The 21,015-nt window shown below is 39.5% G+C and overlaps 1 protein-coding gene and 2 pseudogenes across 1 annotated transcript in view; 2 read left to right on the top strand and 1 right to left on the bottom strand.

The window, feature by feature from the left end:
• RAB2A (RAB2A, member RAS oncogene family) overlaps positions 1–7,164 on the bottom strand; it is an 85,302-nt gene extending 78,138 nt beyond the window's left edge. The window contains exon 1 of the mRNA XM_054590163.1: positions 6,856–7,164. Within this exon, the coding sequence (XP_054446138.1) occupies positions 6,856–6,901 (46 nt within the window). The 5' untranslated portion in view covers positions 6,902–7,164. The remainder of the gene's footprint in view (positions 1–6,855) is intronic.
• LOC129084470 (uncharacterized) lies at positions 4,619–4,789 on the top strand (annotated as a pseudogene).
• Positions 7,165–14,414: 7,250 nt separating the features above from the next.
• On the top strand, positions 14,415–16,181 carry LOC129084121 (39S ribosomal protein L17, mitochondrial-like; annotated as a pseudogene).
• The last annotated feature ends 4,834 nt before the right edge of the window (positions 16,182–21,015 follow it).

The raw sequence follows: 21,015 nt of genomic DNA, 5'->3' as shown, positions 1-21,015 counted from the left end.
TGTGTCAGGCATGGTCTCTTGCTTTCAAAAATATCACTGCAGCATGCATCAATCAATATTTACTTTCTTCCTTTTCTGCTCCGTTTTAACCAGAAACATAGTTAACTGTCAACTACACCTGAAAATGGGAATATTTTGAAGAGAAAAAGAGCTACATCATATCATAGCTAGTAAAAGTAAAAACTTGTAAGAATCGGAGGTAAGAGGACAGAAGAAATAAGTAAATAATTTGCCCCTAATGACATAGCTCAGTTTCATCATCTATAAAATGGTAGCTTCACATTATCTGTTGAAGGATTAAAAGATAAAAAGCTTTTGATATGGTGTATTAACTATAAAAAGTATACCAAATTCCTCATGAGAATCTACTACATAGACATAGTGCCAAAAGCTAATGTGATACAAAATTCTATATAAATTCAGTCTAGATATATCTTAACCATGACTTAAAGAAAATCCCAGAAAGCAGAAAATCCGGCAAAAAAGAATCAATTTTAGAAAAACAGTCAAGCAAAAAAGGGTCATAACTGACCAGCAGAGAAGAATGTCATAGTGCTGCTACTACTACTACTACTACTACTACTACTACTACTACTACTATTGCTACTGCTACTGCTACTGCTACTGCTACTGCTACTACTGCCACTGCTACAAACAATGCTTTTATAAAAGATAGATGTCCGGGATTCACTGCAGATCTGCTAAAACAGCATCTCTAAGGATGAGACAGACTTAAGTTATTTGAGCTGACAAACACTGCAGGAATTAAAGGGCGGGGGTGGGGGGGGGAGGTGATTATGCACATAGGACCACAGAGGGAATCGAGCGTGCATCTTTTTGCCAGGTGTCCTTCACTTACAAGTAAAGGATAAGAGCCAGAATGCACAGTATTTAAAATCTTGCAAATAAACAAAGCTGACAAAATCAAATGGGAAAGTTTCATGTAAAAAATGAAAAGTTAGAATGGGGGAAAAGGGAGGTCAGAATGTGGTTACATCTTTGTAGCAACAGACACAGCCTCACAGACTGAGGATGAGCGAAGAATAACAAAATGGAGCAAGAACAGCTGGACTAGAGCAAGAGGGAAAAACAGTTGAGCTGGCAAAATTAAGATTTGTTCAAATAAAACAACAAAATTACTGGTGACTGCAAGAGAAGAGCTGGCAAAATAAAATGGGAGTGGGGAGCAATGGGGACAATAAAAGAAAAAATTAACTTCATGTTGGAGCAGGAGCAGGAGCAGGAGCAGGAACGAAGTGGGGACAGAAAGGACAAGAGCACTTAGAAAGCAGAGGGGGCATTGTTTGAGATGACTAGGTTTGCTAGGAAAGTGAAGAAGGGGGAAAAATGAGAATACAGGGTCACGGCCTCAATGGTTTAATATAAAGTCTCAGGAGAAATATAGATATTAGGGGAATAGGTAGCAAATAAGCTGGCTAGGAGAGAAAGGAAACAACAGGGCTGGTCAAAAGTCTTGAAAGACTACAAATAACATGCATAAAGCAAAAAAGTAAAGTATAACAGAAGTATGCTGTCTAAATTTTAGATGATGTTAGAAGGTGTATCTCAGCCCTGGCCAGGTAGCTCAATTGGTTAGAGTATTGTCCCAATATGCCAAGGTTGAGGGTTCAATCCCTCGTCAGGGCACAAAAATCAAGCAATGAATGCATAAATAAGTGGAAAAACAAATCGATTTCTCTCTCCCTGTTCCACTCTCTCTCTAAAATCTGTAAATAATTTTAAAAGTATGTTTCAAATATGTTTTAGCTTTTTCATTTAATAAAAACCACTGCACACATTTAAAAACAGACAAACAATATAGTTTAGAAACACATAAGTGACAGACACTTCTATGAAGTAACAGGAGGATTAATACAGACTTCAAGCTAGCGGAAGCCTGGTAAAGAAGAAATATGTGATGAGGATCTGTATTTCTTCAGCATGGGTGTTTGATTTAGTACTATTCTTCAAAACTATTAAACTTTGAATACATATTATGTATCTAAAACACTTATATTTCATAAGTAAAAACACTTTAATGGAATTTTTCTACCTCTGAATTTCCCAGTTTTTCTTAAAAAATATATTTTTCAATTACAGTTGACATACAATATTATATTAGCTTCAGGTATGCAACATAGTGATTGGACATTTATATAACTTACCAAGTGTTCACCCCAATAAGTCTAGTACCCATCTGACACCATAGTTATTACAAGATTATGGACTATATTCCCTATGTTTTACTTTACATCCCCTATGACTGTGTTTATATATGACAATTTGTACATCTTAATCCCTTCCCCCTTTTCACCCATCCCACCAACCCCCCACTCCGATCTGGTAACCATCAATTTGTTGTCTGTATCTATGCTTGTTCATTTGTGTTTTAGATTCCACATATAAGTGTTTTAGATTCCACATATGGTATCTACCTTTCTCTGTCTGATTTATTTCACTTAGCATAATACTCTCTAGGTCTGTCCATGTTGTTGCCAGTTTGTTTTCTGAAGAATTAATTTGAGAACAAACTTCTCAAATCATAATTTCTGATTCTTTAAAAAAAACCCACAAACCCTAAGTGATCCTCAAGTTTCTTTAAGAAACTCAACTTTGAGCCTCCCACAGGAAAAGGGCTTCCTTCTGTTATAACTCTAACGCACTAGCAGGGGTGTCCGACCTGTGGCCCGTGGGCCACATGGGGCCTAGGATGGCTATGAATGTGGCCCAACACAAAAATCATAAATTTACTTAAAACCTTGTTTTGCTCATCAGTTTTTGTTAGTGTTCGTGTGTTTAATATGCGGCCCAGGACAACTCTTTTTCCGGTGTGATCCAGGGAAGCCAAAAGGTTGGACACCCCTGCAAGAATCCTTTAGGATTTTGCTCTTGCCCTCTCTGTGTGAGACTGATCCACTGACCTGCAAACAGGTACTTCCAACTACCTACCAGACATTTTCACTTGTCCACCTGGAAAATCCCTGCTCACCATTCCAATTTTAGTTCAAATATCACCTCCGGTAAAAACCTTGTAACATCTCCCCCACCAAGGACTCATCCACTTAGCTGTTAAAAATTTCTGACACTGAAAGACCTACCTTTACATTTAAAACAAAGTCAAAAGCTTTCCAGACAAGCAACAAAATAAATAAGTAAATATAAGATTATTTAGAATATATGTGGCGAACATGGTCAAAGGTATTAATACAAATTTGCAGTTATATGAAAAGTAAGTCCTGGGGATGTAAAGTACAGCATGAAGAGTATAGTATAGTTAATACTCTATTATATCGCTGAGAGTAAATTTTACAAAGTTCTCATCACAAGAAAAAATATTTTGTAAATATGTGTGGCAATAAATATTAACTAAACTTACTGTTGTAATCATTTTGCAATATATACATATATAGAATCATTATGTTGTTTACCTGAAACTAATAAAATACTATATGTCAATTATACCTCAATTAACAAAATGCGTTCAGATGCTACAATAATGTATAACCAGGCTGGTCTTGTTTATTATCTTACATAGCATTTTGTCCTCAAAAGAACAAAGAGTAAAGGAGACATATAAAATGCAATAAGGAGTGGTAGGGTTTGTTATCATCTTAAAAGAATAGATGAATAGGAGTTGGTCAGGTGAAAAAGTTCTGACCTAACCTTTCTTTTTTCTTTTTTTTTTTGCTGAGTTGGGGATGAGGAGTGCTCAGCAGGAAGGGGCATTTCAAGTAGAATACAATGGGTTTGTGCTTTTGTGTGCCTAGCTGAGTGGCAGGGAAGGGGAGGGAGGATTAGTGATGAGGTTAAAATTAAAACGGTAGGAAGATGCCAGAATTTTTGGAGCAACAATTATAGATCTATTACAATTTTTCTCTCCCTCTATACTTGATAAACATCTATGGTATTAGGCCAAACTTGTTAAAAACCAATTTCCACTTTATATCTAGATTTAAATGACTAAATGATTTTTCAGGAATAAGACAACCAGTGAAAAGTTTTAAAGCTGTATTTTAGCTGCCTTTCGTCAAACAGTGGGAAAACAAGTATTTCAATAGTATCATCATGATCTTGTGAAACGTTTCCAAACGCTCTTCTATGAAAGGAGGAGTTCTGAAAAGAAAAATGAGCATGGCACTTTCACATTTGTCCTCATTTATCTCACTACTGAGAGTAGAGATTGCTAATGACTGTTTTATAGGCTAGGGAAAGTGAGAAACAGGAAAAGCGGTGATTTCCTTCATTCTAAGATGTAGATTTTTCACATTAGGACTTTTTAAAAAATCAAGATAGATCTTACACTACTGATTTAATATTATCTTGGGTATACTTTGAATTAAGGAAACATGCTAAGCATTTTTGCCAGTCATTAATAAGAAAGCAGCAGAATGGGGCTAAAATAATTTTGCTGTGAAGTTATTAATGTATATTAATAGGAACATAGTGGCCTGTTTGGCTGTTCTTTCAGTAATTTAATTAAATGTATAGGGTCTATCTTCTACTAGGCTCTTCCTGAAATACAAAGCCACACAAAACACTTTGTGCCCTTAAGAAGTATATAAATCAAACACAAATGCCTACAAACAGTAACATTCTGGGATTAATACTAGAAAGATGATTCACTTCTCAGCTTTTTGGCTAAGATCACATATTAACTGACAGAACAGATAGCTATACTTGAGGATAACATAGTAAATGGACTTTTGAAACAGGGAGATGGGACAGGAGCTTGCTCCATCCACTCCACAAATCGACAAGGTGTTGTGCTTCCAGAAACAGTTTACCCCCTTGAGGGAAAAAATATCAGAAAGATGATACAAAATAAGATATATCCAGATAAGAGGTACTCACTTTCAGCCAGCATACCAGGAAAAGCCTGACTTATCATGAGAGCTTAGTATATGTTGACTCTGAAAGCATTATGGAAGGTCCAAGTTAGGCTTTGAAAGACTAATAGAATTTCACAGAGGAGACACTCCACAGAGGAGGGAGCAGCAGAGACCAGAATGAAGGCCACTGGGCCTCACTGGCAGAAGCAAGATAGAGAAAAATGAAAAGTAAATGGGGCTAAAACACAGAGTTCCTTCAAGGTCAAAAAAAAAAACAATGTGAGCAGAGGAATAGCCTCCTAACAGCCACGTTTCAGGAAGATTAATCTGACAGTACACTATGCAGGCTGAGCTGGTGTCGGAAGGAAGCACCGCCGTAGAGTCCAGTGTCAAGTATTCAGTGCCTGACCTCGTGATATCAGAAGCAATGGCATGAAAGGAGTGTTTCTTCTCAACTGCCTGAAGATTGTTTTTGAATGACGGCAAAACAGAGCACCAACATGTTTACATCTGTAGCCCCACTACTCCTAACACAATGCCTCACCCATAGTAGATGCTCAATAAATAAGCTGAAAGAAGTCAACTTGCAAAGGCTAATTTGAATCTTTAATTACTGTTAAATGTCCACGATCACTCTTCTCTCTCCTTTTCAAAACTACTCTTACTACAGTTAAAGTGAAGTCCACCTTCAGTCTTGGTTTTAAGCCTAAATCAAAATTTGCCAGTAGGATGTAGAACCCCACTTTCTTTTCCTTCAAAATATGCCACAGTATTTTTTTAAAGTATATAATCTTGCCAGGTGACATTTACAAATCACTGCTTTACTGGGGATTTTCTGTAGAAAATCATCCAGTTTTCCATACAGACATGCACCAAGAAACCTAGCTAAAAAAAAAAAAAATCTTATTTACAGCAGAAAGTTTTTCTTTTAGGCAGCAATCAACATGCTTCTAGCATTACTGATTGAGTCCACTATACTCCTAGTGCCACCAGAAGCTGTAGCTCACATTTCCCAAGTTGTGTAAAGGGTCCAAAGTTGTGCAGCAGTCATCGGCGAAATCAGGCTCTGGTGTATTAGTAGTTATAACACCTGAAGAAGCCTAAGTTTCATTATTAGATTCCAAATCATACCAAAATTACAGGTATTAAGAAATATTTTACGAGTTTGTGTACTTATCTGAGAAATACACTCGGATGTTATTTTAGGTAAGAATAACTGACTTTCTGCTTCAAACATGTATCAGGTCGCCTGAAAATTGGCAGTAGTGACCTGGATTTGATACATGGAAAAAAAATCAGTGTCCCCAACACCCAGACACACACGCACACACCCAGAGCACTTGTATTACTATCAAATGACCCCAGTTTACACGTGGCAAGTCTACAAAACTATTGCATGTGTTTTAATGACATCGAAAAGGATTCCGCAGCCGCCAAGTAATGGGATGTAATTTATTCTGACTTGGGAAATGAAAGTGTTAGGGGAAAAAATAATTTTTTTAAGGTTCTCCTCCTCTCCTCCTCAGCTGCTTGTCCCACACCAGAGAGCGCTTTGCCCAGATCTAGGCAGATGCCTGTAGGTCGGAGAAGGTGGGACTGTTCAGGAAACCCAAGATCCTCCTCCCATCCATCACCTTCTGCCTCCCCTTTTCTTCCTCGGGGGCGGCGAAAAGGCCCCAAAATGCAAGCCCTTGAGAGGGACTGCAATTATCTGAGCCGGGCCCTTAAGGCACTGGGCTGGGCGGCATCTCTTGTCATACATTTCCCACATCGACCACCGTAAAAGGGCTGCAAGAGCCCCAGCAGCAGGGCTGCTCGGGGCGGGGGACGCGGGCCGGGCCCGTCCAGGCCGCGGCTCTCACAGTGCCCACGTCACCAGCTCCAGCACTGCGGAAATGGAGCGGCGCGGCCCGCAGGGAGGCGCGGGGCGGCGTCGGCGGCGCGCTGCCCCGGCCAGCCGCCGTCTGCCCCTCAGCCGGGGCCTGTTGGCAGCCGACATTCGCCCGACCACATCAGGGGCCCTCACCTGTGTCCCCGATGATGATGTACTTGAAGAGATAAGCGTACGCCATGGCCGCGGCCGCTCCGTGCCAGGGCACACGGCTCCTCCTCCCGCTACTGCTCCTCCTCCTCCGCGCCCCTCAACCCGGCGCCGCTCGGCCTCCAAACACCAGGCCCCGCCCGCCGCAACCGCCGCGCGTCGCCGTCAGCAGCCGGGAGTGTGGAGCAAACAAGCCGGACAAACTGACACCGGCGTAGCTGTGGCAGACAAGCCCCCGACCGAGCTCAGCCGAACAATAACAGCCGCCGCTGCACCTCCGCCCCGCCTCCGCGCCGACCCGGAAGGGCTTAGGCCGCTAGCACTGCCAGAGTAAAGGGGAGGGACCCCTACGCCGGCTGCGTCCCACCTTCGGGCAGGAGCCCCGCCCCGCGCCGAGCCGGCCACGCCCGGTCCCCGGGCGTGGCAGGGCGCTGGTCGTTCTTTCACGTTCCTGCAGCCGACTCCGGCGGCCAGAAGTTGGTGGTGGGGAGAGTTCAGTTCCATCGCTGTAACGCGCACGGGTGCCGCGTCCTTCCGTCTTTCGGAAGGGGCTCGGGGCGCGTGGTGGGAAGGTCGCGTTCCGCGTAGGCCCATGAAAAGGTGTTTGAATGCAGGGCCCTCCCTGAGGTGGGTTGGTGTGCAGTGGTGTTTCTGAATTTGGGAAGTGGGACTCGACAGTGAAAATGCACGTGTTTATATTTAAGGGAATATGAAGTAAAAAATGTTATGCCTCTACAGTGGAATATTGTGCGGCCCTTAACTGAAACATCTAAAAAGCTTGACTTACATAAAGTGAAAACAAAGCACAAGACCCGGTGTATAAATGTATATTTATATTATATATTATTTACATATGATACAACAATCAAATAATTATAAATTCTATTTTATCACATCTATATAAATTTTTACCATTGTGTAAAAAGAAATGACAATAATACACTTAAGTGCCCATATGTGTATAGTCAATCTAAAAGGAAACACAAGAGTCACCAAGGGAAGGATGTGATTGAGGAAAGAGCCATGGTTCACTGAAATATACATGTGCTGTTTGAATTTTTTTTTGCAGCGTTCACGAATTACCTATTGAAAAATACACCTAAGGAACTAAACAAAGAACTTTTTGTTCATTGAACTAATGCTTAGTACTCATTGTTTCCCGCACCCCTAGCAATTTGCAACTAAAGGCAGACCCTGTTGTAAAGAAGCACCCATTTTAGAAGAAGGAATACAGGACAGAGTTAGTGTCAGGAAAGGTTACTCAACACTAGATGATGCCTGAACCAGGCATGTGAATTATAAGTAAGAATTTATCAAAAGGACAAAAGTTTAGGGAAAGGAACTGAAGTTTTAAGCCCAAGAAACTGTGCAAAGTTCATGGATCTGCTCAGGGAATTTAAAGTTGTGTAAAGGGGAGAAGTGACGGCCTGGTTCTGGTTGCCTAATGCTCTCTTCTCTTGGGATAGCTCATGTAATTCGATTAACACCTTCATGCTGGGCTGGCTGTGGTTGGTTGCTACATGATTTGAATGACCTTGTCAAGTGTGAATTCACAGGTTTTTTTCTGGAGTATTTGGAAGGTATTTTACTAAAGGTACAGGAATAGTGTGCAAGAATTTGACATGGACGTTACCTGGAATTGCATAATCCGGTTCACTCCTCTTTGGTTTGGGGGAGGGGAGGTCTCTGCTCAAGGCCTCCAGGTTCCAGAGCCCATTTGTCCCTCCTATTTTGGTGCCTTCTCTCAGTCTTTACTAGTGATAGACATCAAGAATGTCCCCTCCTTCCAGGAGAAACCCAATTTCCTACTATTCTCAGAGGTATGACCAAATAGCCCCAACAGGACAACTCTTATCAGGATATTACACAAAAACCTAACATCCTTACTAGTCAGGAAGATTCCATATCGTTAGAGGAGGTGAATAGCTGGAGAAGTCACTGGTGCCAGGTCACGCAGGGTTTTGTAGCCATGTAATTATGCACATAGAACTTGACCCAGTGGACACAAAGGAAACTGAAGAGAAAGATCAGAAATTGTAGAAGTGGACATAACATTATAGAGGCATTAGAGAGGCAATGTGGTATAAAGAAAAGAAATTAGGAAACCTGGTTTTTGATTGTGGCCCTGCCTCTAACTGATTGACAAATGATTTGGCTTAGAGCAGTGTGCCCTCTATAAGGTGAAGGAGTTAAGTGAAACCTAAGAGGGTTGTTTCAAGTCTGACATTCTTTAATTTGATGTCTGTCAACCTCCAGATTGAAAGCCAGCTGTAAAATAGCTAGTAATCCTTGTTCTGGCTGGTGTGGCTCAGTGGAGTGAGAGCTGGCCTGTGAATCAAAGGGCGCTGGTTTGATTCCCAGTCAGGGCACATGCCTGGGTTGTGGGCCAGGTCCCCAGTTGGGGGCGCGTGAGCTACAACCACACAATGATGTTTCTCTTCCTCTCTTTCTCCCTCCCTTCCCCCCTCTCTAAAAATAAATAAATAAAATAGCTAGTAATCCTCATGAAAATGTCAGGGCCACAAGAGTCAAACAATGTATATTGTTTTTACACAGAGCTGGGATGCATTACTTATTTGTGCACAGGAATTGTAATGTCACTTGCTGCAGAGCGCTGTAATCTCAAAAGAACAGGGACTCAATTTTCAAGTCTTTCCCTGAGTCTCTGTTTTCTTATCTTGAAAATTTGGATAATAATTGCCTCACAAAATCAATTTAACATCAAATGAGATAATATATATGAAGATACTTTGTAAATTATGAAAAACACATACTTAATACATAAAACATTTGGTGCTGCATGATTTTTTAAAATTACCTTGAGGGAGTAAAGACAATCACAATATAAATTCATGTTTTAAATCAGCTACATTCCTGTGTCTGTTTTATGTCTCTGTTTATTTTTTCCTATACGTGCTTTATAATATTTCTCTAAGCCTATATGCTGTCTTAAATCCTTTTTGAAGCAATACAGGGTAGAAATAAAAACCACAGAAACTTCATTTAAAACATCCCCAGAATTCGAAAACATTTTTCAAGAAAAATTCCTCAGGCAAAATGATAGAACTAAACCTCTCTTCCCTTAAGGGGTAGTAGGATACTTCCTGTGATTTTCCATTCATTTTGATTTTTAGCTGTTTCACCCCCTTGGGGATGAATTTCAATGACCTCATCTCTCAGTCTTACATCATGTATGGTGTGAAGGTCATAGCTGAAATTTAAAGATTGAGCAACTACATTCTCCAAGTTCTCCCTTATTCAAATTCTCCATGACATTTTGTAGTATAATATAATATTGGAATTTTGCATTTACTTCTCAGCCACACTTTTCACGTGTTTACATTTTCTATGGTTTTGATTACTCTGAGATGTGGGAAGAAAGATAGAGTGGATTGGGATGGAAAAAGAGGGGTCTGGAATACTGCAATCCATTGGTTCTTTCTTTGGTTTCCTTAGCCAGTTTTGAATGAACTTGGGGGCTATGGTCCTCCAGAAATGGTATGCAAAATGTATGTATTTGCATGCATATCATTTTATGGGAAAGAGTCTTGCATCAGTCCATAACCCAGAAATAATTAAGAACCACTGTGAAGTGCCCTCTTTAGCCCTGTCTAAATACCATGACAGAACTAATTTTCCAGCACATGCTAGTAAGCTCAGTACCAGTTTTGGAGGAAGATAGACCTAGTTTCAAATCCTGAATTTACCATCTATAGTCAAGTGATCTTGGATAAATTACTAAACTCTCTAAGACTTAGTTTTTTCGTGAGATGATATAAGTAAAGCATCTAGCACAGTGTCAGGCTCACAGTAGACATTAAATAAACTTTGAGGTCATTTCCCCCTTTCTTTTTGCTCTCCTTATTTTCCACTTGCAACCTGTCACTAAGAACTGCAGGAGTTAAATGGGGCCAATAAAGACCCTACCTTAAATGAGATTAAAATCTTTTTGTGCTGAGTCAGGAGTGGTTTTGGCCTAGCAAAGGCTACAAGAGAGGTACTGTGTTATTTTAGATCACAGAATTTTGTTCTGGGAAATGAGGGTAGATTTTATGGAAGGAGACTATTTAAGCTGAGCCTTTAAGGGCATTATCTTTCCTAATTAATGCTTTAACCTAGAGCATTCCAAATGCTTCAGCCCTCTCCATTGTACTTTGTTCACCTTATCCACCTGATCTGCCATTTCTAGTTGGGCAACCCACTTAGAATTCCCTGTTTTACTTTTCTGTGCATGACCTATTTTTGACCACTTGTCAGAGCTAGATATGACTGTTTTCTCTCTCTCATTCTGCTCATCCTTCACAAGCTTACTTAAAAGGTGAAAAGTGAATGATCTCTTATTCACATCCTCAGTCAGTGAGTATGTAGATGACTGAAGAAACTTTCTTTTATACGTAGGCTGTTTTCTTAACCAGTAGACTGATTATTAGTAATACAAAGGACCTATATGAGTGCCTGAACCAGAGAAACAGTGAATATTAGAATAATAATAGCTTGTTTTATAAAATAGTGGATTAAAAATATAACTACATAAAATATGAATTATTAATATAAAACTTAAAAGAGTTCAAAACCAGAGGTGTTCTTAAATTAACTACTTTTTAAAGTCCTTAACATTTGCATAATGCTTTGAGCAGAGAAAGTGGTCTGGAGAAAGGCCCAATATTGGATTCTGCAAGGCCTGAGTTATAGTCTCTTTACTGACACTACCTAGCTAACCTTTAGAAAATTATCTTCAAACTTTTTATCATACATTCAATAGAGATAATAACTCCAGTGGCTTATATAATAGAATTGTTGAAAGGTAGATATGAGAGCACTCTGAAAAATACATTATTACTAGGACAGGGTACATATACCAAATTGTGGGTGAATGATTTTCTGCACATGTATCTAAGTATATTAAAAGACCAACCGTATAACATCAGTAATATTTTATTTATGCATTGTGTGTGTATGTGTGTGTGTGAGAGAGAGAGCAGAGACTACACCATGCAATTGCTTCAAATCCCACTCTCCATTTATTGTTAATATGTTCTGTGTCTTGTTTTAATTGGTAGGCATTCCTTGTTTTGGAAAAGTTGGGATTGGAACATGAGTGGGGATGCATGAGGAGTATTCTTAAAATTGTGTTGAAGAGGGAACCATTTACAACTTCTGTTAAGTGCTTCAGTTTATTTTAATCTTTACTCCTACAGGTCTTTAAGTTTGGAGTTTTCTTTCTCTTTTTGAGGAAATGATAAGCTAGTTCTGCCCCATTGAGAGGTATGGACAGAGAAAACCTTCTGTCATTGTCTTGAATGTGAGAGGGAATCTTAGAAAATAAGTGGTGCAGGGAATCGTGAGGTCACATTTCAACTCTCTTCTGTCTTCTCTCACTCTTGTCTAATCTTTAGCTCCGCTTTTTCCAGTCTTATGAGAATTTTCAACATACGGCGTGAGACGGGAAAATGACCACCACACAATCACATTTTACTTCTAATGCAGAGAAAATAGGAATAAGTTTTCCCAAATTTTCTTATTTTTAAAAATAAAAGTTGTTATTGAAAGGATAAATCTGTTCTTCAGAAATTGAGATTAACATCTAAAGGCTCGCAATTAAAAATTTGCAAGGCTAATTTAGATTTGGTTCAAGACTTGTTGCCTACTTCTACTGCTCTTGAATTTCTCAATTTAAGGAATCTGGGGATCAATTCTCAAGAACTTTATCAAATAAAAAGATTATGAGAAAGTGTAGTACAACCTAAAACAGCAGTCAACATTTATTCTTACACAACTTTTGTACGTCAGAAATCGAGGAGCAGCTTATCTGGGTGATTCTGGCTTGGGGTCTCTCATGGGGTTGTAGTTAATCTTTCAGCCAGGGCTGCCACCATCTGAAGGCTTGACTGGGACTGGAGGGTCCACTTCCACAATGGCTCAGTCACATAGCTGTTGGCTTTTGTTCTTTAGCACATGGACCTCCCGTAGGATTGTTTGAGTATCCTCATGACATGGAAGCTGATTTCTCGCAGAGTGAGTGATATGAGAAAAAGCACAAGGCCAAAACCTCAGAAGTCCTTCATGATCTAGCCTCGGATTCAGGTATCACCACTTCTGTATCCTTTTGGTCCCGCAGACCTACTGTGGTAAAATGTAGGAAGGGACTACAAGTGCATTAACACCAGAGGCAAAGATCATTGGGAGGCCTCTTAGAAGCTGGTTACCACAACCTGAAGAGCTCAAGAAGTGAAAACAGGGGCCCAACCATCTGAAATCAGGTACATTTTGGGTCAATTCAGGTTCATTTAAACTGTCTATCTATAATATAATTTACTATAAATAGGTAACTCTATAACGAAGCAGTTTTGGTTTTATGTGCCTCTAAAAATATTTTAGATAAAGGACCTGAAAAATTATTATTTTACAGTTACAAAAGAAAAAGGAAACGTTTTTCAGTTTTTAAAAATTGTACTTCAAAGCAGTAGTTTTAAGGATAGAATATAATGACAGTGTAGCTGCTTAAAAGGATTTTTTGAAAGAGTTGTTTGTTTCCATCCTAAGTCTTTAAGGATTCTTGTGGTTCAATGGAGTAAACAACTTACTGCTACTTTTTCATTAATTTCTTTTGAATACTCTTAAGGGATCTCAATATTTTCCTAACTGAAAACTCTTACATCAATAGTTGATTATGCATTTTAAGTTTCAGGTTATAAGAAAATCTGCATTAAGTGGAGGTAGGGGAAGCATTGCCTTTAATTAAGCAAGTTTCAGGTACAAACAAGTAGAATTTTGACTATCATCTTATTCCCTAAAAGTAGTTTTCTCTGGTTCTATAGTTTAGTGATCTTTATTAGAAGAACCTTAAACTTACGTCATTTTTAGAATCTTATCTTGAAGTTTTCATTACTAGACTTAATGGAGAATATTTTTTACTCTTAGTAAATGGATATTTTAATTTTCTTGATACTGCATTTGATATAAATTATAATACAAAAACATCTGTTAGAACAAATTATTCAGCATTGTTATACTATACTTTTTGTTAATTTTTCCTTTAGAAAAATCAATTATAGGCAAAAAAAAACCCTCTTTAGAACTAGATCCTGCTTCCTCTCTTTGAATTGACTGAATGCATTTCTGGAAGGTTTTCCTTTCATTTCACTCCAAAAGACACTGAATCCAAACACCAAATGTGAGATTATCTAATCTGAACCCTGAGGTAAGCTATTTTGCTTATTTATGAAAGCACAGACAAAGGCTCTTGAATTACTATTTGAAACACAAAAACCGAATTATTTACATTTTCTTTCTTGGAGACAGGCAGAGATGAGGAAATAAATATACAATATGTTTTATTATGTGTGACCCACTTTTTTATTGACAGTGGAGTCACCATATAGGCATTCCTCAATATTAATTCACTTAAGAAAGTTTTGAAATCACTAAATCACTGTAGTAAACAGCTATTCAATTATTAACTTAATGTACCTATGTAAGAAAGAATTGAAGTACTATGCCAGGTACTATGCCAAGTGCTAAGGATAGGTTCAGAGAGATTTACCATGAAGCCGATGAAGCTTAAACTCGGTTCCTCACTTGAACGAATGCTTTCTAAGGTAAATATGTTCGTGTGTTCAATTTTCTTTTCTCTCTTTCCTTTTCCCTTTCCTTTCCTTCCCTTCCTTTCTTTCTTTCTTTCTTTTTTTTTTTTTTTTTTTGGTAAAATTTGCAAAAGTAAAATACAGGGTCCAGCAGAAGTAACACATGCTTGAAAGGTTGGTAGGATAATAATATGGGTGTAATAATTTATAAGTTTTAATTTGAACATGTCACCTAAAATGTCATATGAGGTGCTTGGGTGTGCTTTTGTTATGTTAAAGAATTACAGGCTTATGATTTTGTAATAAAAAGGGGATATTACTTGTGCCAGACCCTGTATTTAAACCTTAATCTATGAATGCTGTTCTTTCTCTCTGCTCAGGCTTCGTGTCACACTTCCCTTTGTGTTGGGAGGTGCTAGATTGTCCACATATTTTTTTTTTTTTTTTTTTTTTTTTTTTTTTTTTAGTACTGGTTAAGGAAGAGTTGAGTTGTGGACACATTTAGCTTCTTAAGAAACATGTATGCAACGTACTGCTGTCGGTTACTGCCACCATCTCCCATGGCTGCGTATCAGCAGCCTTGGGCTTGGCCCGAGTCCTGCATCCACCAGTTGCAGAACTTGCTTATGAGACTGTCACAAGCAAATGTTTCGTGATAGAGTCTTTCCTATAAGTCAGCCCTCAACTCCCACTCTGGTTGTTTGGCCCTGACCTCAAGGACCAAAAACACCAGGCCACCTATATGCTCACCAGCCCTGCAGGTGATGCAGGCACTAAGAAATAAGAGTAAGTCAACACAAGTGACTATGCCATTCACTCAGCTTTTATTAATGCATATTCAATCCATATCTATAATAACCTAATAATAATCACTGAGAAACAATCAGCAATAATATCACACAAGAGAATTAGAGGATCATGAACCGATATCCCAAGAGTCCAAATCAGGTCTGATCCCAGGCTGCCAGCTTCTTGCAAGGCAGAGTCAGAGGGAGGGATCACAGTAGAGCTCTCTCTCACAGGGCAGAATGTTCAGGACGTCTCAAGGTGACTTGTTCTCTGGGTGCATCATCCATGGTCTGAAGTCCTCTGCTTTTATGCTTTTTGGTTGCAAAGTCATGTTTTTTGCAGTCTCTTATAAACATGTTTTTCTCAGGTTCAATAAAGACATGTTGTTTTCCTCAGTCCTGATAGGCACATGTTGTTTACATCAACTCTGTTAGGCACATATTGTTTACCACACTGTAGTGTGCATGCTAAGGGGTAGTATCTCTTTGAGTCATTGCTCTACTGCACATGCTCTCAACATGGCTTCAGGTGCTCTCCACAGGAACTAGTGCAACATGAATGCATTGAAGTGTCATGAGCACACATGGACAAGATGAAGGACTAGGCTGAGAAGCTCACTGACTATGGGAAACTGGTTGACACCAGCAGACCAGCCATAGGAATGGCTGACTTCTGGTTTACAGAGAAAGACTTGATCCCAAAGCTGTTTCAAGTACTGGCCCTGGGGTACCAAGGTTCGAATGGGGGCTACACAAGAATGCTGCAGATCTGAAATCAGGGTAAGCAGGATCCGGCCATGAATGCAGCAATCTGCAAAAAAGGGAACTGCCTCCCACTGCTAGCAACCTTCCACTCCTAAACTAGCTACTGTAGGAGCTGCAGCAGGACCGGCGACCAAGCATCCACAGCTCCCACATACTTCAAACATCAGGAATTTAACTGGAGCCAGAGTGTGTGTTGCGTCCGTCAGTGCCCATCATCATAGGCCGCTGGATCTCTTAAGCTCTCAGAGAACTGGAGCTAGAGTTGTGAAATGGAAAGTCTTAATGGAGCCTACAACCTTCTGGGGAGCCAAGTAACCCTCTCTTTGCACAACAGATAAAATTCCTTGTATGAAAAAAGAAAAAGAAAGAAAAAGAAAAGAAATATTTACTCAGTCACTTGTGTGTGTAATTGAATTATTGCAAGTTGTCCAGTATAGGAAAGGCTTCCAGGAATACTGCAATTCCTATTGTGCTGACTCATACCACATTGTAATTTGTAGAGGTCATATCTCAATGTAAGCATATCCTACAGGATTAGTTTTCTATTGCTGTGTAACAAAACACCACAAACTTAGGAGCAGAAAACAATACCCATTTTTTATTTCACTAATCTGTCGGACAGAAGTCTGGCCTGGTGTGAATGGGTTCTCTACTTAGGGTCTCACAAGTCTAAAATCAAGGCATCAGCTTAGCTGCATTCTCATCTGGAGCTTGGGGCCCTTTTCCAGGCTCCTGTGGTGTGGCAGGATTCACCTTCTTGCAGCTGAAGGACTGAGGTTTCTATTTCCTTGCTGGCTGTTAGCCAGGACCTGCTTTCAGCAACTAGAAGCTGCCTGCATTTCTTGCCCCATGGCTGTGTCCATCTTCAAAGCCAACAATAGAGCATCTCCCTCATTTTTAATCCCTCGTGCTTTGAATCTCTTGGACCTGCAGGGCTCTATCCCTTTTTAAAACTTAATTGATTAGGTCTGGCCCACCCAGGACAATATCCCAATCTTGAAGTCAATTGATTTAGGACAGAACGTGCATCTGCAAAATTCCCATAAACATCTAAATTCGTATTTGATTAAACAACTGAGAGAAGTATATGCACACCGGGGAGTGAAGACCTGGGGGGTCACCTTAGATTTCTGCCTACCACACTAGATTTCTGTCGACCATCATGGAACATATGGAGGTTTGTGCAAGGAATAACTATTGAAGAACTTTGCAAATCAGGATATATATATCGTCCAAGACGTGGAAGAGAAATTCAAACATAAAGTGGAAATTTATTCAAAAAGTTGAGATATCTCTAAGAAGCCATTGTAACTGTAATGCTTCTGTTAAAACTAATGAGGAATTCCAGACTCCTAGTTTATTTATTAAAAACAGAGTTCATAAAAATTAACAAAATATGCAATAAAAATAATAAAAATGAAAGATAAATTAATAAAAAATTATTCTGCCCCAGAGAACTAAGTTATAACAAAAGGCTTTACACCAAAACCAATGGCTTATTGCAAGTAAGAAATACGTTTGAAAAGAAGTAATAGTCTATAGCCATACCACCCTGAACGCACCAGATCTCGTCTGAAACGAAGTAATAAGCAGGCTCACTGCCTGTCTTAGACTCAGAGGAGAGGCCCTGCCCTGATCTGTGCACTTTAGAGCCCCTTGTACATCACAAATACTGAAACAGAGATAGTTTTCATTTTTACTTCATAGGAGAGGTTCCTGGAAGTTTGATAACCACTGGAAATTATGGTATGGGTACAGGCGAGGTGGGGGCTGGCTTTAAGGCCGGAGGAAAAGATAATTTGTGGGGTTAGGAAAACTGTAACCCTGCCCCTGGAAGTAGTTGGTTGCCCCAAATTACCTAGGAGGGTGTCTCAGCAGATCAGGTTCCCCTAACACTTGCTTTTTTTTCTCCTGTTCTGCTGCTCGTTTTGAAAGTGAACTTCCAGAAAGGATGGGATTGCTCTGCAAGGAAAGAGGAGGAGTATGTGTCGCCCTGATTCTCTGAAGAACTTAACCATGTCACTCCCTTCTGGCTTCTGGGTGGGTCCAGGCACCACTGAAGATCCAGGCCAGCTCTTTGATGCAGTGTATATAGAAGGACTGGGAAGAACAATCAAGCAGATTCCTATTTTGCCTAATTAACAATGTAATGCAATTAATTGAGCCAGGAGAAGGCCAGGTGTATGGGAAAGAGGAGAGAGAATTAAAGATTCTGTTTTGGCAGGTGAATTAAGATGCTAATAGATACTCAAGGAGAGATGTCAAATGAGCAGTTGGACATTTGAGTTTGGAACCTAGGGGAGTGGTCTGAACTAGAGATAGAAATACCATAAGGCTGGTATTGTTCTTGGGGCCAAATGTTTTTTCAAGTACCTGATAGATGTTTGTGTTTCTTCTATTATAGGTTGTATGTTTGTATCCATTACCTGTTTATCTATTGAGTCTCTGACAATTGTTGTTAAAATTCCCTAGAAGTTTAATACAACTGAAAATATGTAACAGATTTCCCAAATCATCTAAACTTTGTAATAAATATGATACTGTTATTTTTAAGTATAAAATCTTTATAGAGAAAGAATCTAAGACTTAAAGAGGTTAAGTAATTTCTCATATCATGACAGCTAAGTGGCAGTGCTGGAAGCTGGATATATGGGTCTAATGAGAGCTCTGACCTCAATATACAAATTTAGAAGACATCAGCATGTAACACATAAGAAAAATGTATTTCTCCTCAAACAGGAAGTGATGGACACTTTATGTTCATGCAGGAGGAATATATTGGGTCTCCCAAGGGAACTCACAGGATGGCATAAATAGTAACTCAGGCTTAGAAACCTAACTTGTCTTTACAGCAAGAGTGAATCCATCTTTCAGGAATGGAGTTGCACTCACCTAGTTTATGAGTCTGATTTTTAAAAGTAGGTTGCAATAAGAAATCACTCTTCAAGAAACAGGAATATTAAAATCCATGCAATTTGCTTTTTCTTCTCCTGGACAAAAAGTAAAGTATATGGAAATATTTAATAACTTTAAGCTAAGACGACATAAAGCATTCACCTCACTTTTATGATAATCTTTCCAGGGAAGAAAATCTGTGACCCCTAATACCTTTTGTCATCTCATTGACTCTCATTTCACCAGTCTGACCACACTGTGCTGTCTGACTCTGAGCTGCGTGACATCCGTATGGTACGTGAAGGCATTTGTAACCCTGACCCAATGGCCTTAACCAAGCACCAAATACTATGATGAGTGAAAAACTCCCTTGAGTAGTATTTCAATAGAGAATGCCAATTTTCATCTCTGAGATTGTCCTTTTTCTGAGCTCTTAAGGCTGACCAACCCTCCTTCTAATAGATAGTTGCTTCTGATACCTTAACAAATTCAATCGAATTATCAAGTTCTGGCTGTGGGATCCAATCTGGACTTTAGGCCACTCCTATAACTTCATTTTGCAGTATATTAAGCCCTCTGTCTTGTTAATTACTGACTATATGACTTAGCTAAGCCATTGATTCTGTCTGCACTTCAGTTTCCCTTAATCTGTAAAATGGGAAAAATAATATTAAAGTCATAGAGTTACCATGCAGTACCATGAGGACATGTGACATTTTCAATGTTATGTTATCACCACATGTCATCATTGTTGAATTTTAAAATAAAGTTACAGGGTACAAATTTATTTCCAAGTCCTTAGGCAAACCTTGCTATAAAACCCAATGACTGTCAGTTACATGTTGTTTTGAAGTAACCCCCCCTCCCGCAATCCATATCTATGTGGTCATAGACCCCCAGGTTAAGAACCTATGCATCAGAGGGCAGCAGTACGGGCACCAAGAGAAGAATTTTTTTAATAGTTTTTTTTATCCTCACCTGAGGATATTTTCTTTTATTGCCTTTAGATAGAGAGGGAGAAAGAGGGTGAGAGAAAAAGAAATATCGATATGAGAAACATAGACTGGTTGCCATCTGGTATATGCCCCAACCAGGGACTGAGCCCACAACCTGGGTATGGGCCCTGACTGGGAATCAAACCTGCCACCATTTGGTTTACAGGATGATGCTCCAATCAACTGAGCTATACCAGCCAGGGCTTGCTTTTTTTTTTTTTTTCAGAGAGAGGAAGGGAGAGAGAGCAAGAAACATCGCCTTGTTCCACTTCTCCGTGCACTTGTTGGTTGATTCTTGTATGTGCCCTGACTGGGATCTAACCCACATCCTTGGCACGGCTCCAACCAACTGAGCTACCTGGCCAGGGCAAAAAAGAGAGAATTTTTGATGAAAGACTTGATTAACGCATTTAACAGAAAGATTAGAAATCATAAAGATGAAAATATTTATTGGATTTATCATTTAGGAGTTAATCAGTGAACAGTGCTAGTGCAGTTTCATTGGAGAAGTTGAGACATAAATCAGGTAACAGTAGTTTCTTACAGTGCAAAGAACTGGCCAGCCCAAAGTGCCAGTTGTGCCTCCTGCTAAGAAATACTGTTGCAGTCAAAGAGGACCACTCTCAACTCTCACTGGATTCATGAGGAGGTGTGGTATAATAAGAAATATATTTGGCCTTTATTCTGGTTTACAGCACAGAGCTCCTAAAACCCTTGGAAATTCATGAATGGTTGGAATGTCTTTCGTTATTCATAAAGAACCCCTTTTTTGGTCATACTTGAGTTTATGCTAATAAAGTGACTTCAGGTGGAGTCCCTACATAGCCTCAGGGTAGGATTGGTCACCAAAAGACCAGCATTGGAACTTTCAGGTCTACCAGCTAACCTCTAGGAAAGGAAAGGATTTCTGTAGATTAGACTCTATAAAAACTCTTAGACAATGAGAGATTTGTTGAACTTCTGGGTTGGCGAATGCATGGAGATGCTGGGAGGGTAGTGTGCCAGGAGAGTGCCACTCTTCCATCTGGCTGTTCCTGAGTAGTATCCTTTTATAACAAATGGGTAAATTAAGTCAATGTTTCCTCGTGAGCTTTGTGAGACAGTCTAACAAATTTTCAG

Source organism: Pteronotus mesoamericanus, unplaced genomic scaffold (genome assembly GCF_021234165.1).
Source record: "Pteronotus mesoamericanus isolate MK-2021 breed Mesoamerican mustached bat unplaced genomic scaffold, CSHL_Meso_final scaffold_174, whole genome shotgun sequence".
Lineage (NCBI taxonomy): Eukaryota > Metazoa > Chordata > Mammalia > Chiroptera > Mormoopidae > Pteronotus > Pteronotus mesoamericanus.
This window is presented reverse-complemented; position numbering and strand designations above follow the sequence as displayed.